Source organism: Cryptomeria japonica, chromosome 9, assembly GCF_030272615.1.
Source record: "Cryptomeria japonica chromosome 9, Sugi_1.0, whole genome shotgun sequence".
NCBI classification, from domain to species: domain Eukaryota; kingdom Viridiplantae; phylum Streptophyta; class Pinopsida; order Cupressales; family Cupressaceae; genus Cryptomeria; species Cryptomeria japonica.
In genome coordinates, this window is record NC_081413.1 from 569,283,720 (window position 1) to 569,298,093 (window position 14,374).

General features: G+C 35.2%; 1 protein-coding gene across 4 annotated transcripts in view; it reads left to right on the plus strand.

The window, feature by feature from the left end:
* Nucleotides 1-4,064: 4,064 nt before the first annotated feature.
* Nucleotides 4,065-14,374, plus strand: part of LOC131051275 (nuclear transport factor 2) — a 28,005-nt gene continuing 17,695 nt past the window's right edge. The window contains exons 1-3 of one of the 4 annotated variants that reach the window (XM_057985707.2): nt 4,065-4,306; nt 4,490-4,565; nt 4,657-4,791. In XM_057985707.2, the coding sequence (XP_057841690.2) occupies nt 4,500-4,565; nt 4,657-4,791 (201 nt within the window). In that variant the 5' untranslated portion in view covers nt 4,065-4,306; nt 4,490-4,499. Of the gene's footprint in view, nt 4,307-4,475; nt 4,566-4,656; nt 4,792-14,374 lie in introns of all 4 variants that reach the window. The other 3 variants (XM_057985711.2, XM_057985709.2, XM_057985708.2) reach the window with 3 other exon arrangements.

Sequence of the window (14,374 nt, forward strand, 5' to 3'; positions counted from 1 at the left end):
TATTGATAGTCCCTTCGAAAGCAAGCTTTATTTCGTGCTTGTATTATATATGTCGTAGATAACACTCATCTAATGCTCTTTTCTATTTTGTAGGTTTTTGATGGAGTGCTCAATCAAAGAAGAATTTAAAAGTTAAATGTATGTACAAAACACAAATCTATATCCTTTTGAGTTTTTTATTTTTTTTTCTTAAATTTCACATCGATAGATTGTGTTATTTTGACATTCTCCCACTTAGTAGTTCACATGCACATCAAAGTGCAAGAAAAATGTGACGGTGAAAAGTGCATACCCATTCCTTTTCCCTTATGCTTTGGGGTTTACTTTGGTTATACTTCCCTTAATGTAAGAATTGGTTTATAAGTGACATATGCTCATATGAATTAGGCTCATGACATAACCATATCTTGATCCAATCATCACTTGTTAGATATTTGATCTTGATCCCCAGATCTCCCATTTGCCACCTTGGACTAGATTCATGGTGTAGACTTCCCATGTCTATTCTATACTTGCAAATCTTAACATTCAATTTTTTAAATTTCAATTTCAAAATTATATTTTGTTGATATTCCACTAGTTGTTGTGATTTGACCAAGCATATATCTATGTTGACTCTAGTGCTATGTTGTGGTATTTAAGGCATTCATTAATTCATCTTAAAATTATCACAAACACCTTAGGACATTCTTTGTAAGCACATCTTAAGTTTAGTTTGAAAGGAGAATAAAAATGTAGAGCATAATCATAGAATTACATCAAAACATGTCATCCTAGGTCCATTGTGCATACTTGCTTGCTATTGTCAATCTCGATTCATTATTGTTGAATTGTTCTAACTAGATGTCTAATTTAGGAGAACATCCGACTCACACAATTCAACACATTCCCCAAAGGTATTTGTGAGCACCATTAGTCTTTACACAAATATTCAAATTTAAGAAAACCAAGACAAGTAGATTCCAATAGTATAACCTTGATCAATTCTAACCTACAAGAAGACTATAAGATGTATATTCCAATAGTATTAACTTTGATCAACTCTAACCTAAACAAGCCATAGTTTAAATCTTTTGTATTCATATTTGCATTAACAAAATTTAAATTAGCACTTGTAAAAATGAACTAATAAAATACATAATTAAATTCTTATATCAATCGTATACTTTAAAGTTATTAGTTCTTGCACGATACTTATGCATCCATGATGTTCTTAAACAGATTAAATAGTTATTAATTACTGTACTTACCATCCAATCAATTTTAAAAAAATTTCAAATTGAAATAAATTTTTATCTCTTCAAAAGTCAACATACAATCTTTTTTAACAAAAGTTATGTAAAAAAAGATTTATTTATTATGTGATTGGCTAATATTAATTTTTATGGATAGAAAATTTAATTTTTAAAACAATTTTTTTTTTTCCATCGTTTAATACTATATGTACATCATTTAATATATGTAAGCCCCATATTTACATGTACATCATTTAATTGCAACTTATGAACAAAACGATTTTGCTCTTCCGAATTTAGTGAGATTCAAACAAGAAGCATTACCTAGATGCTTGTTTTAAAGTCTATAACTAAAACGTAGTTCAAATTCATATATTCTCTGCACTCATTTGAAATTTAATCTTTTATTGAAACTCAACAATGAAAACCACTTTATCTTCATTCCCTTTTGTACCTATCAATGTAATATTGATTTAAAATTTTAAATCAATAAGAAAAGCTTAAAATTATGTAAACTAGAGTGAAAAAGCTATAAATATAATATAATTGTTATATTTTGTATTACAAATTATTGAAATCAAAATGTTAAAAGTTATAAATTGTAATATTTTAAAATATTAAACTTAATTTACAATTTTAAGTGAAATTATATTTACATAAACTTTATATTATATTTATATCCATTATTAGATATTTTATTTTATCTTATTTGTAATGTAAATATTAAATACATTTTAATATAAGATCACAAGATTATATATTTCTATATATTTGTTATTTAATTTAATTTATATACATAATATTATATTATTATATTTATTATATATTTTATGTATGTAAATTCTTCAATATAGATATTATATATAATATTATTTAAATAAATACAAGAAAATTTAATAATTCTTAAAAAAAAAATAAAAAATTTTAGTTTACTAATCAAACAAAATTTGAGAATTTTTGTTTGAAGGTTATGAAATCTTCAATCAATTCAATTTTAAAATAATAAGAAAATTAGTAAAATCTATTAAAATGAAAAATAAAAATGAGTTTATTTTTGGAGTACAAATATATAAAAGAATACAAATCAAGAGCATTCAAATATTCATTCTCAAAATCTACTTCTTGCACTCAATTTACATCCATTTTAAAACATAGAGATTGAGGTGACAAACATATAAAGACCTCTCTTTATTTCTCTTCTCATCTCTCTCTCATTCACACATGCTCTCCCTACTTATCCGTCCCCATATCTCTCTCTCTCTCTCTCTCACACACACACACACACACACACACACACACACACACACACACACACACACACACACACACACACACACACACACACACAACTCCATATTTCTACCCCCCTATCTCTATCTCTCCCCCCCTCTCCCTCTATTACTTGTCTTTATCAATCTCTTGCTCTTTCTCTCTACATCTCTATCTTCATGTCCCTCCCTTTCCCACTTTATCTGTATCTCATTATCTTTATATGTCTCCCTCATATTCACTCCATCTATCCCTCTATTTGTCCTACTTTCTTCCTACCTCTATATATTAGTTCTCTCTAGCACCTTTCTCTCCGACTCTTGCCCCCTCTATCCTTATCCCAATATCTCTCTTTGTCCTTCCCCATCTCTATTTATATCTCATTATCTATACCTTTCTCTTAGTTCCATCTCTCATGCTCTCTATCTATCTATCTATCTATCTATCTCCCTTTCACTCCTCTCTCTATCTCTTTTTATTCATATCCTTTTCATCCCTATTCTTTTTATCTCTCTTCCTATCCCTCTTTATCCCTTTATATCTCCACCTCTCTCTCATTCACTCCTCTCCCTTCATCTCTCCTACTCTATATCTTTATCTCCTCTCCTCTCTATTTCTCCCTCTCCTCACTCCATCTCCCTCTATCCATATCATTTTTTACCTTTATCTCTCTGTTTCTATACTTATCTTTTTATATATCAATATCGCCCTATTTTATCTCTCCCTTTCTCCCTCTACTTCTCCTCCACCCCTCTCTGCACTTTACCTATTTCTCTTCTTCTCTCTCCTCCTGTCTATCTCTATCCTCTTTATCTCTCACCCTCTTGCTTCCTCCCTATCCCCATATCTATCTCTCTATCTCTACATATCTCTTCCTTTCTCTTCCCAGATATCTCTATCTCTCTCTCTTTTTTTATCCCATATATCTCTATCTCTCCCTCTTTCTCTATCCTTTTGTATCTCCCATATTTTATCTTCCTCTCTCCATCTTTGATTTTCTACCTCTGCTTCTTTTTGTTTGTCTCTTTCTATCTTCATCCCTTCCTCTCCCTGTCTTTGTATAGCTCTCTCAATCTCTCCCTTTTCCTCAATCTTTATTTTTTTATCTTAATCTCTCCCTCAACATATAGTTGTCTCCCTCTTCCCCTCTCACTCTATCTTCCTTTCTACCTCTATTTTCCTTGCTCTATTTTTTTTTACATCTCTATCCCCCATATCTATTCTTCTATCTCCCTATATACTTATCTATCTTTTTATCTCTCTATATCCCTCCCTCTACCTTTCCCTCTCTATTTCAACTCCCACTCTCACTATATCTCTACCTATTAATGATGGAAACTTGACGCTTTGAGTCTCTTGTTGCAACTCACTTATCTAGATTAATTGTTTTAATTTTAATTTTTTTAATTTTGGTTGATTAACTAGATATCTATGAAAGAGTTTAAAAAAAACTTTTTGATTTAAGCACGTTATAATATGTTGTTATCATTCGCCACTAGCTTTTTGAAAAAAAAAACAAAATATTATTAATATCCTTTCTCTTTTGCAAATCCACTGACGCGTGCGACCTCTCCGAGCACTCGCCATTTATTAAAAAAACAAATTATATAGAAATATTTAAAATTTTAATACAGCACAGCTTAGGAATGGCGCTCATTTTTTCATCCGTAACTCAGATCTAATTTTACAATTTTGATGGTGGCAGGAGGGAGTGAATATCCTTGTTTTTCACTCTAGTTTTTGTTGACTTGGGCTGCTTTTCTCCCATTTTTACCCTGCTTACCAGATCAGATCTCGCTAAGGTAAGCTGCTACTTCTCATTTCTAGTCTCTTTTTGGAAAATACAAATTTGGTATTGAGTACATCAAGGTTTGAGAGAGATCTGTGTTCTTACTTACTCTTCTCCTTAGCACATAAGCTGATTCTGCATACATCACACTCTACTGTTGTAGAATTTATTTCTAGGGTTAGGGTTTTGTTTCCAGGGTTTAATAGATGCCTCACGGAATGGCTTCAGGGGCGATGGCGTCCTCATATTCTACTCCAGTCACTGCTGTACAGGTAAAAAAAGAGATTAAAACTAATTTTGCTTGTGATTTAGGATTTATGCCTGTAGCTATAATGGCATGGCCCATGTGACCCTTATGAACAGGTGGGGACTTATTTCGTTAATCAGTATTACCAAGTTCTGCAACAGCAGCCCGAATGTGCGTACCAGTTCTATACAGAGATGAGTACCATGTCTCGCGTGGACCGAGATAAACAAGAAACGGCTTCTGGGACGATGGTACGTATGAATGGAAGACAGTGCCTTTTTTTTTACACTTTGCTCTTGTGCTCTCTGTAAACGAGGAACTGCAAAAACTAATACATACAATAGATATGTGGTAGATCGATGAAGCCATAACCAACTAATTTGTAATTGTTAAATCTGTTAGCATGAAGCAAAATGCTAGGGAATAACCAAGTCTCAGGTTAGCTGCGGAGAGGAATTAATGCAGCATCAATACAAGTTCCAGGGAAGCTCCATTCCGTCCACCACATTGCCGTTGCCTCAGCACTAAATCCTTAACTTCCGAGTTTTGAAAGACCTTCTGAGGACTAGTGTGAATAGCTTTGTCTAAGACAATCGATTTTCCCGAAAAGCCTCACCTATTATCCCCCTTAGCTATTTCATTCAACCGTTTATGTACAAACTGGAGGGTCAAACTCAAAATGAAAGGAAAACAAACAAACAAACAAAGAAATAGTTTACATTGGAGATTTCTGAATAAGAAACCTGAGAGTTCATCCCACTGTTAATGAAAAGTGGCTTATTTCTTTAACAAAATACTAGCTACAATTAAACATACTAGGAGAATTGAAAACATACAAGTAGATTATACTACCCATAGGCATAAACAATAGGCACAGAGCATGGGAATTTATATCTCCTCATTTTTGTCTTGCTGTCAAAAGTTTCCTTCATCCTTTGAGGCAGTAACTTGAAGGGGCTGTGATCTGGAGGAATTTCGTTTCCCTCAGGAATTTTGCCTGAATTTACAGTAGATGTTAAGTTTTGCCTTAGCATTACAAGCAGATTTCCCTGTTCTAGATGTCAGATTACCTAGTTGATATCTTTCTTAGGTATGCACCCTGAGTGCTGGTGTAGTGTTTTCCAGACCAATCTGCTAGCTGCTTTTTGCACATTTCTTCCTTTTTTGGGTTCACCAGAATCAGACATGGCTCTCTTTGTTCTTGTGACATTGTTAGTTTCTTCTTATTTTCCTTCCAAATTCCTGTTTGGGCTTACACTTGCACCTCTTGAGCAAATTCTTTCATCACTCTATTTCCAAGTTATCTGTGCTAATCAAATCAGTGATAGAGTTTGTTTTCGTTTTCAGCATGTGAAGCTCCGTTCTATCATTCAGGAACCCAATTACATTGTTCTTTCAGCCTTCCCTTTCCTCTCCTACAATCAAACACCTTTTATTTCAATGCTTGCTGCTATGCCTGCAGAGGGGAAAACCATGGAGTAACCTAAGCAAACTATTTGATAGGAAACCAGTCAGTATTTCCCTATGGAAAATTTATGACATTGAATAGAAAGACTAGCCACTGAAGGAGAAAGTGCATGTGTGAGATAAGTCCCGATATCAGTGACCTAATCCTACCAAAACCTAAATTCAAGCTGGGTACATTACGGGACAGCCACCTGAGACAGTGGGGGGATGTTTGGATGTCTCCTAGCCATTTCGAGGGTGGCTAGCTGCTCTCCAAAGTACCCAGTTGTCCCCTAAAAAAATTACACATACTCTATGTTTCCAATTTTTTACAAAATAGGGGATGTGGTGAGGACATTTCCTATCTGTCCCTGCATCTCCAAACCACCTCCTTTTGGGGACAGGGCCATATTTCATGGGGTTGCTTCCTCGGGGAGGATAGGTTTTAAACCCTTGGCGTTGGTACCGTGTGAGAGAGGCAATAGCAATATTTCATGATTGATGGAAAATATGTATCAACAAACAATTAAGAGATTTTACCAAGGGTCAACCGACTCAAAACACACAGAATTTGGTTGGGATTCCCCTAAGGCATCCTAGAACAAAATGCACTCAACAATGAAAGAAACTTCACCAATATAATATGATCCTTCGGTAGGCTGCATAGGTTCTTATTTAAGCTTATATTATTAATAACGTGTAGGGATCAAAGCCTTCTACACTTGCATACAGCCCAATTTATTATCTAAATTAAGAAAAGTACATTGGACTTCTCAAGGGTTACTTAGCTCCTCAGACAGTGCCTCTGCTTCTGCTTGATTACTGGTGAAAAACTTTATATTGTTGTAGTGGTAGCCAATTATTCCACTCTCAGTAATATATATAATTATCCTTACAACATCTGGGCCTGGATTACCCTTGTCCGCATTGTCAAGATTGAATTTTAACTATCTGTCTTGTGTGGTTGTTATCTGACCAAGGCCTTTGGTGTTGGGATCCAAAATCTGGAAATTGATACTGAAAAGAAATACTGCATGAGAAATTGAAATATCTGAAATACAAGTTTGAAATCCTTTCAAAAAAGAAGGAACTCTGAATTTCCATAATTAGGCATCAAATCTTTAAAAGTTCAGAGAGAAAATGTTCTACAATTCAATAGCATCATTTACAGGTAGTTTATATGATTGAGAACAAGACAATGTCTTTGCAGATGTGGGTTCCACCGTAGGCTCAATCTAAAAGTGGTATGGATACTGCAATTGCCTCAAAAGAGTTATTTGAAGGGTTCCTATTATTATAATATTTCAACCCAAAGCACACATTTTTACTTGAGGCTTAAAGGGCTTCTGTAACTCATGAAACTTTTTAAGATCGACCTCAAAGGTCAGTTCCATGTGGACATGCTATGGGGGTTTAGGTGATCTCCTCGGTGTCTGAGGAGCTTGGAGTCTTGGAGGGGATGTTTCTTTTTTTACTAGGAGTGGACAGCTGTTCCATTTTATGCATAGAAAATAAAAAAGTAACTTTTCATGTAAAAACCCCAAAAGTCTAAAAGGGAAGCTGGAAAGGATTATAATTGTAAATTCAGCACATTGCATTTACATTTTAAAATTTCAGATGCTTTTAGTCTTTTCAAGTTATTTTAGTGGCCCCTCTGTTGGTGTTGGAAATAAGCCACAGCCGGACCGACGATGGACTGGTCCAAGAGGGGCCAGTAGCTCAGTGGTAGAGCACTCCAGCAGCGTATGGAAGGTCCTAGGTTCGAGTCCTAGCTGGTCCATGTCTCAACATGGTGTCAGAGCCAGGTCCAGGCTAGGAGCCCCAAGCACACGAGATGTGTGGCTTAAGGGGGGGTGTTGGTGTTGGAAATAAGCCACACCTGGACCGACGATGGACTGGTCCAAGAGGGGCCAGTAGCTCAGTGGTAGAGCACTCCAGCAGCGTATGGAAGGTCCTAGGTTCAAGTCCTAGCTGGTCCATGTCTCAACACCCTCCAGCTACCCTGCCACTGTCCCAAAATTTTAGGGTTTTTTTGCCACAACAGAAACCCCATGACATGTACATGTGTCCTTTTGTTACAGAAACTTGGAGAAACCTAGTTTATTGGGACTGATATATTCCCAGTTATCACTCAATAATTGATGGGTAACTGAGTACATGACTGCTGGCAACATATTTAATGGTTAGCTGACATATCAACTAATGTGTAACTGATTGTCACATTGCTGATTTATTCCAGCACGTGTATGGGATATATGTTTAAAACAAATATTTCTACTCAAGGGCTCATTAAATAAGAGCTAATATGACCTATCAATGCACAAAGAAAGCTGCGTGTGATGTATATCTCGCTCAGCTTGTTTAAATCCACATAATCACCATTGCATTTGCTCTTTTGTAATATGAGACCATGGTCTGCTTGACCATCATATGTGATCACCATCATCAATCATTTATTTCTCATGCAATTGCTTCATATCTTATCCTCTTTTGTTAATTAAAGTTAAGTTGTAAGGATTTTCACACTGGAATTTTTAATATCTCTATTATTTTAATAATTATAATTCCATGGACAAGCTTTGTAGAAAGGGTGAATAATCTTGAGCCAAGTCATGATGGTCTGTGCTCTCTATTTTGCTACACAGGCAGTCCCGTGCAACCTTAATTTTATACAGATCCCTCCAACTTGATGAAATGGATGGTTTTATCATGATACAACATGTGAGCAGATGGAGCAAACAGCTCAGCTTTTGTTCTTCAAATGATGCTACAACATTTATTTAAGAACATGAGATCATAAATTGGATGATTGGAGGTTTTGGAAAAAAGCCAATCTTCTGGGTGCAAAGCACAATATATGAGAGAGTGAGAGTGCAGTATAGAGAAGGGGGGACTTCCAAGCAGAGTAAACAGCATTCGAGTATGGAATTATTTAATGCCAGAGCTCTATGATGATAGGAAACACAGATAGCAAATTTTTCACTCTTGTAATTGTTTCTACATTCCAAGGAAAGCTTGAAGGATGTGCATTTGTCACTTCTAACTTGTTTTCCTTGTATTGGGATTTTCAAGCTAAATTTGTGTCTATCTATTGCGTGATTTGCATTTGTTCATGGTTGTTTACTATTTCACAAGATTCGAGTTCGTGTTCGAATTCGACAACAATAAAGTTCGACAAGGAGAAAAATTCAATTTTTGTTTTGAGATTATTTATTTTTAAAATATAATCAATAAATCCATAAATATAAAACAATATTATATCAAATTTAAATACTTTATAAGAAATTTATAAATATTATAATTTAAATATGTTTAAAAATTTAATTTAAATATTATTAATACATATTTCATAAATATATTAGATAATAAATATATTTCTATTAAAAATCTAATTTAAATTTTTTAGAATATAAAATTTTAATATATCTTTTAAAAATAAAATTAAAAACTAAATCAACATTGTTTAAAAAATAAACATATAAAGATATCAAATTTCTTTCAACTAAACAAGAAATTAAAATAAAAACATAACTTTGCTGTGATAGAGAGACGAGTGAATACAATGTGCCATTGTTGATGCTTTGTACTCGAGCCCTCGATAGAATAATGGATGGAGATAACGAAGCAAAGTTGATTGATATGGGGATTAATATTGCTGGTAGCTGATATGGGTGGAGACACTGTGACAACTAGTACACGATTGACAGTATTAGTATCAGCCTTTGGGAGATCAAGGAGAGCTCGAAAGGATTAATTTAGAGGGATAGGACTGATTCCACCACAAATTTATCCGCTTTAGTTTGTTTTGCTCAAGTGAACAACATCCACATAAACAACTCAGATTTTGGGGGAAAACTATACAAAGATCTCAATCTTTTTCAATGTGGGTTTAACGGAACCCAATGAAGCCAACAGAAAATCCCAACCAAAGCGCAAAAAAATGTGAGCCCTTTTCAGTACGAACTTTAGGGCAAACTTGAACGAATTTTTAAGATTTTTTTAAGTTCGCTGAAGTTTGAATTTCATAGATGAAATTTGGTAAACATTGTGACTTAGGTTGTTTATGAAGTGTAAATAATCCTCCACACTTGAAGGTAAAACCATTATCATACAGGTTGAGGGGAGACCTCAATATGTAGGGCTTGGGATATTTTGGTGCTGTACAAGAGGTTGGAGAATGCTCCAAAAGTAGCAGGGTAAGAGAAGATTGCAAAGACAAGGAGCCCAAGTAACTAAATCAGGAAAAAACAATCCACACAAGCTGCAAAGAAGAAATGGGGAGATAACATCCCACCTACATCACTGCAATTGTCCATGCCTAAGGAGGCAAGCCAACATTTGGGAAATCAAGGAATGTATGCCAAAGGTAAACAATCCATCTTTTGTTTCATTTCTAAGGAGGGATGTGTTGGAGATAGGTTCTTGTTGACCCTCGTCACACTCATGCTGTGAGAAGAACTCAGTGAAATTGCAAGAATGGAATTTATGGTTACCATACATGTCATAATGTCATTAAATTATGCAAGGGCTCAAGACACAAGGATTTTTCAAGTTTTTTTGAACTTCGGGTCACACGAAGCACAAAAATAGAGGATACACAAAAATAAGAATACTTGTTTGTTAACCTTCATCAAATTAGGATTTCGCTTTTGTTTTTCTTATTTTAGGTTGCACAAGTGCAAAATTAGAAGATACACAAAAGAGAAAAATCCAATTGGATTGGTATTAAAATTTAAAATTAAATCTTAATCAGCTATTTAATAATTTATGCAAAATTGCAAATAAACATTTGATTTTAATGTAATAAAGAAATTAAAATACCTAAAATGTAGCTGTTATAAATTTAAAGTTAATATGTAAATCCCTAATGGCTGTTGTTAGGGTTGTCTAACTGCTTTTTTTATTGTTCAGCAAACCTAAAAACAACATTTTATAGCCATATACAGTTTTGCGAACAATTTATAGTATATTTAAATTGAAAAAAAAAACTATCACATAATCATTGATTTCAGGTTTAGCCATTTAGGAATGAACAATTAAAATAAAAAATCCAAGTTCCATAAGATGAATGGGCCATGGCTTAGCTTAAAGGATTGACAGCTTCTGGCTTGATCAATTTGTTGGGAAATCTTCAATCTATATCCAATGAATTAACATTAAAGATTTGTACGCATGTTATGACATCAATCTGTTAGCTTCTAGTCTTGGACTACTGCAATATGAAAATCCTAAAATTTGTATCCAAATCTGAAATTACCATGATTAGATCCATCTTTATGATCTAAAAAATCAGTCAACATTATTTGCTTAACAGCACCACCCTTATCTGAGATCTTTTCTAAGTGAGTGCTCTAGGAATTCAAATTGCATTTTTGGAGGGCTTGTTTGATGGGCATTGTAGGTGGGGGGCCCCAACGGGCTCCCCCATACAAAAATATTGTTCCTCAGGGTGGTGCCACTAGTGTGGATTGCTCCTCTGGAAGGGCCTTAGATAGTGGTGAGGTGGTGCACCCCCTTATGGCTTGGATTCTTTTTTTTTTTTTTGAGGAAGACCTGACCTCTTATGTCGACAAATTGGTGGAAGGCAGATCATTGAGGATGGCTAAATCGAAGAATGCTGACCTGTTGAAGACCACGTGTATTGTGGAGGGTTTAGAAGCTATGTTACCCCGAGTTTGCTGACTTGGGGGATGGGGAAACGGGTTTCCGGGACGTTTTTTTTTTGCCGGGAACAGGGGACGACAGGGGATGGCTAGCTATATATATATATATATAATAATGAAATTTAATAATAGCAAGTAGCAACATAATAACATTTATAAATTAGAGTCTTGATTCTAATTCTAATTATTTGCAGATGATGTTTGATTTCAATATTCTCAAAAAGATTTTCATTCATCAGCAAAAAAAGTTAATTGTTCTCACTCAGATTAAATGATTAAGACTAAGCTATGAACATTCAGATATAAGAACAGAGTGCACATGTTACAAATGAAAGGCAGACTTTAATAATGTTAGCTGTTCATTGATTGATAACAATAATTCATGGCATCCATATATGATAGTTACAGTATTAAAATCTCTTCCAGCATACATGGAAATAATTGCAGAGAAATCCGACCTTAATATTGAGCAGATAACAAGGTACCCAGTGCAGCAAATGGATGAAGAAATACTCAGATTTATGCATAGGTACTCAGAATGTAAACAGCAACAACAAGAATCTTATATCTGCTCAAAATTTTTAATTTTTTTTTTTAATTGCTGTATGAGCCGGAAACGGCTAGCTGTCCCCAGGGAAAATGTTGACTGTCCTCGTGTTTCTGGGACGGTTTCTGGAATTTTTTGGGGATCGGGGACGGTTGGGAAATGTTTCCGGCTGTCCTCAAGTCCTCGAAACCAAGATGGCTTCCGAAACAGGTGCCTTGAAGCCGGAAATGTGTTTCCGGGTAACAGTTTTGAAGTGACTGTGCTGGATGATATAATGAGTGAAGCCATCACAGATCTTCAACATTCGCTGGTAGGTAAGTTCCTTGCTTTTCGCCTAAATATTGATTAAGTTAGGAGATTGGCTGATTTAGTTTGGAAACTTATGGACAGTGCTACCATTAGTGCAATGGCTAATGGTCTCTTTCTGTTTAGTTTTGTTGTTTACGAGGATTTAATCAAGGTTTTAACAGAGGAGCCTTGGGCCTATGATAATAGATTCAAAAACTTCCTCTCCCTTTGCAAATGGAAACTTGGGTTTGATCCCTCGGCTGATTTAGGGTCTGTTGCCCCTACTTGGATACGCCTTGTTGGTCTTCTCTGAGAATTTTGGAATTATGGGATCTTCCAAGGCATAGCTAACTCATTTGGTTCTTTATTAGCTGTTGACAAAGTTACACAACAAAAATCCAAGCCTGTTTATGCTTGTATTTGTGTCAATGTGGTGGTCAGCTCTATTTTACCTACTTGCTCTTATATCTAAATTTGGAAGGTGGAACCAACCTATTGAGTATGAGAAAGCTAGTGCTTTCTGTAAGGATTGCAATTGGTTTGGGCATGCGAGTGATACCTGTAATAAACAGTTTAATGGGCCAAATAAAGTGGCATTGGGGAAACAAAAAACGTTCTTGACAATTGAATTAGGCACAAAAAATATTGGTCCTAATGGCAATGGTAAATAGCAAAAGAACCAAAATGAAGGGGTAGAGGGGAAGAAGGAACCGTCGCACTGCAACTACCACCCCTCGGTTGCCAACTAACCAAAACAATTATACATAATTAACTAATCTTATTCCCGTGTACAATAATGCCGCCAACAGCTAAAAAGTAGAAATAAGGGGAAGTTGTGACCCTTAATGTTGAGACTTGTTAAACTCCAAGTCCCAAAAGTAAAAGTAACAAGCAATTGAATCAAAAAGAAGGGCAACAAGAGATGATAGAAATTGGAAGGAAACACAATAATGAGAAGACTATGGATTCTATAGTTGTTCCATCTTCAGTTAATATAGCCTCTCATGAGGATCAAGGAGTTGAGATCACTAATAAAGAAGAAACAACTAAGAACAAGCTGATATCCAAAAGGGGGAGGATGTAGTACTTGAAAAGGAAGAAGGTGAGCTGATTCCCTCACCAAAGGGGGAAAGAACTATTACCCCAGACCAGGATCTAAATGGAGATTCCTGTTCGCAAATTCATCTCGTGAATGGGAGTAAGGAAATGAAAGAATCTATGGCCTTGCTAGGTTTTGATTCTATTGATTTTCCAACTCCTATTAAGCTAACTCGGGAGAATGCTCTTGGAGTAGGATTGGACTCAAGTAAATGGTAAACAAAAAAAGAAGAAACTAGATGTGGGAGCAGACATAAAACAGGGTAGACCATCCCAAAGGGATACGCGAGCTAGGGATACGACTAGAGATGTTGCTATTGGAAAACAAAAGACCCTTGATAGCTTATCAGGGGCTAAAAGTGAAAAGAAGTAGTCCTTGGAGGAGCTTGCTCCTCTATCAGTATCAAGTTAGTACTGATCTTTGCTAAGTTTATCATGAAGATTTTGTCCTAGAATATAAGAGGGTTGAATAGCTCCTTCAAACAACATTTGTTGAAATGTTGCCTTATGGATTTGAAGGTGGATATTTTGTTACTCCAAGAAATAAAGATGAAGGAATCAACTTTTGAAAAAGCTGTTAAAAATATTTGGCCTATAGCAGAATACTCTATCAGTGATGTTGAAGGCACCTCAGGAGGTATTGCTACTTTGTGGAACCCAGGCAGATTCGAAGGGGATAAAGGTTTTTCAAATAAAAATCTCATGGTGCAAATGGAGGATTTAATGACTGAGAAATGGAATCTCCTCAATATTTATGCTCCTAATAATACAAGGGTGGCCAGATTGGATTTG